Below are 3,144 nucleotides of genomic sequence, written 5' to 3' on the forward strand. Positions count from 1 at the left end.
TGTAATAATTTGAGTGGCATCTCCCATGTGTAAGTGGGTTTTTTTGCTTTTAGGGTAGCAAAGCACACTGGATATAGCTAGTTTTGTACATATAAAACGTTATACGGAATTTTACTTCTGAAAATCACTTAATACCACTTAATTCATTATTAAATGATTATATCCAGATAAAATTCCACATGAGTATCTTTGTGTAAAGATAAGTCATCCTACCTCAGTCAACCTAATCAAAATTAGTTCAACATATGCATAAATGTTAGTACCCTCACTACGGAAACAAAATTGTTGTCAAGTTATCTAAAAATTGGATAGTTAAATGGGTGTTTATATTCAGTAGAGCACAATATAGGTTTATTCAGAAGAATGCAAAATACCAATTATTAATTTTTTCTTCAAATAAAAACTTCACTTTATTGAGTAGCTTGCCTGTTACTTCATGGGATATTACAATTCAACTGAACATCATTTGTAATATTCTACTTAAAACTTAAAAAACAAGAGATATCATCTCATCTCCAAGAGAGGATATTCTTCGTCAAAAAAATACAATTCAACAATGATAATAAATATAAAGACAGTTGTATCCACTGTTTTGACGATTTATCGTCATTTTGACGATTTTCACTGTCAAAAATGGCCTGTTGACGATTTGACGATTTTAACCCTAAATTTGATGATTTTTTAAAATATGATTTTTGTACTAATTTTAATACATTTTTATCATTTTTCTGTCTATAATTTTTAAGAACATCGATGTATTTAGAATATACAATGAAAATGTTAATAAAATTAAACATTATAATGTTTTAGAGAATGTCCATTGATCGAATGAATTACGTAATAACGATCTCAAAAATGTTTGAGAATTTCTCTTTTTTTGGGCCAGCACTTAGGGGTTATTGGATCTAGAATAATTGGTAGTGGGAAGAAGGATAGAGGAAGTAGTGTTTTTGGACATTTGATTTAATGGAGGAACTTTGTTTTGCATACAACTAATTGAAACATCTAATATACATACATTTACTAGGGATCATACCAAGTTAGTCTGCAAGAACTCAATGCATTCGTAATTCAGCTCTGGGTGGGGGAGGATCGTCGTGCGTCGTTGCCATTATCGCTTAAGAGGAATCTGGACGTTCTTTTTGCTCTGCCTTCGTGAGTTTTACGTTTCGAACCTCATTGGTCAATTGTGTGACGTGGAATAACGGCCAAGAAGTCTTAGCTGCAGATGCAGCTTAGCAAACTTAAAGTACAAACAAACAAAAAAACTAAAACTCGATAGTTAAAATAATTACTATAAAATCGTAAAAATACCACCAAACATGTATATTATATAAATGAAGCTTTGACGATTTAATGACGATTTCGAAAAATTAGTTGACGATTTTTTCCTCGAAATTTGACGATTTTACACCCAAATCATCTGGCAACTATGGTTGTATCTATAATTATAGATATACGTACATATGGAAATTATTCTAAGACTGAACATCCCGCCCCGCTTGAAGTATTGCAATTTCATAAAAACAAGCATGGAGGATATTATGGAGTTAAGTTCAGAAAATATATAAAGATATATAACTAATACGGATATGTGTACTACAATAGAAAATATACCATGCACTATTTTAATACATTTTTAATTCATTTAAATTCATAAATACTGTAGAAGACTATATAGATATAAAGATAGTTATTCAAAATAATCAAGGTTTAGCAGTTACGTTAATGACAATGGTGGGGGCACCTTTCGCTGGAGCAATAAGTTGTGGTTGGGATTGTACTTGGTTAGGTGATGACCGACGCGATCCAGAAGGTAGGTAGTTACTGTTTGTTGAACTATTTCTCACGGTTAGTCTTTAAGCGTCGAGGTTGTGTTGACCTAGTTACTGGAAATTAGAAAATTAATTAGTTAATTTGTCTCAATAGGAGGTAATAATACGAGTTTAACTATTGGTCTGGCTATTAGTCTTCGAGAGGCACAAACTTGCGCAACTTGCACTTAAGAATCTGATCCAGGCATAACCTTTTCAATTCTACCCAGTAACCACTGGGTGGGTGGTAAATTATCTCGTCCTACGACCACTAAATCATTGGGAGAAACGTTTCTTTCTGGATACTGCCACTTAGTACGTTTGTGCAGTTCCTTGAAATAATCTTCCTTCCACCTTATCGCGAAATTCTGGTGCAGAATTTTCAGCGTTTGCCTTCGATTGGCAATGCTTAGTGACCTAGCGGAAGCGTCAACTTCAGCTGGTGCTAAGAGAGGAGATCCTACCAAGAAGTGGCCAGGGGTTAAAGCCTTAAGTTCGTTTGGGTCATCACTGACTGGACAAAGGGGTCTAGTGTTCAAGCATGCCTCTATCCTACTCAACATTGTATTGAACTCTTCATAAGTAAATTTTTGAGCGTGACGGATTTCAATTCAAAATTTTGAGCTACATGAGTACGTTTGGGTTTTATTTCCTCATTAGTTTCAAACCTTCTACGATTTGAAGGCCATGAAAGGCGAGCTAGCCTAAGCCAATACGGACCACGCCACCATAGTTCGTTATTAACCAGGTCACTAGCCGAGCAACCACGAGAGGCTATGTCCGCCGGGTTATCCTTAGAGTCAACATGAGACCATAAATCAGCATTCACAGTCTCAGTTATAGAAGCTGCACGATTGGCTACAAAAGTATTCCAATGAAAGGAGGGTTTCTGCAACAATGCAAGGACGATCGTTGAGTCTGTCCTCATATAGGTGCGGTAATTCGAAGGAGAAAAATTGGATTTGAAGTACTTAAACAACTTGATAAGAAGCTCTGCACCACAAAGTTCCTTTGCTGCGTAGGTCTTCTAGGGCTTAATAACCTCATCCCAACCCGTATTATCCTTCCAGATCTGTTGAATTATTATTTTAGCAACAATTAACTTGGGGGCTAACCATCCAGCACGGTCAAATAACTTGGCTATCTCTGACATTACAGTTCTTTTAGTATAAAGATTTGTGTTAGGATGTTTAATGGGGTTGAAATAGAAATAGTCGTTACCAGCGTTCCATCGTAAACCTAATGGTTTCGAAATACACAAGTCTGAGAGATTCATAAAATCTGTATCCAATATATGAGCGGGGTTTAAATCTTTCAAGATAGATGTGTT

The 3,144-nt window shown here is 35.3% G+C and overlaps 1 protein-coding gene across 1 annotated transcript; it reads right to left on the reverse strand.

Annotated features, from left to right (window-relative positions):
* Positions 1-2,002: 2,002 nt before the first annotated feature.
* Positions 2,003-2,742, reverse strand: LOC119614686. The gene is made up of 2 exons (XM_037970812.1): positions 2,483-2,742; positions 2,003-2,366 (listed from the first exon to the last, which is right to left on the reverse strand). The coding sequence occupies exons 1-2, from the start codon at positions 2,740-2,742 to the stop codon at positions 2,003-2,005; spliced, it is 624 nt and encodes a 207-aa protein (XP_037826740.1).
* Between the last annotated feature and the right edge of the window lie 402 nt (positions 2,743-3,144).

Source organism: Lucilia sericata, unplaced genomic scaffold (assembly GCF_015586225.1).
Source record: "Lucilia sericata isolate MDLA Ls3-8-SP2 unplaced genomic scaffold, ASM1558622v1 Contig000043F_arrow, whole genome shotgun sequence".
NCBI lineage: Eukaryota > Metazoa > Arthropoda > Insecta > Diptera > Calliphoridae > Lucilia > Lucilia sericata.

Coding starts and splice junctions, on each gene's coding strand:
- LOC119614686 (XM_037970812.1), bottom strand. CDS start 2,742: ATGAGGACAGACTCAACGATCGTCCTTGCATTGTTGCAGAAACCCTCC. Junction 2,367..2,482: donor TGGCCTTCAAATCGTAGAAG/GTTTGAAACTAA, acceptor AATGTTGAGTAG/GATAGAGGCATGCTTGAACA.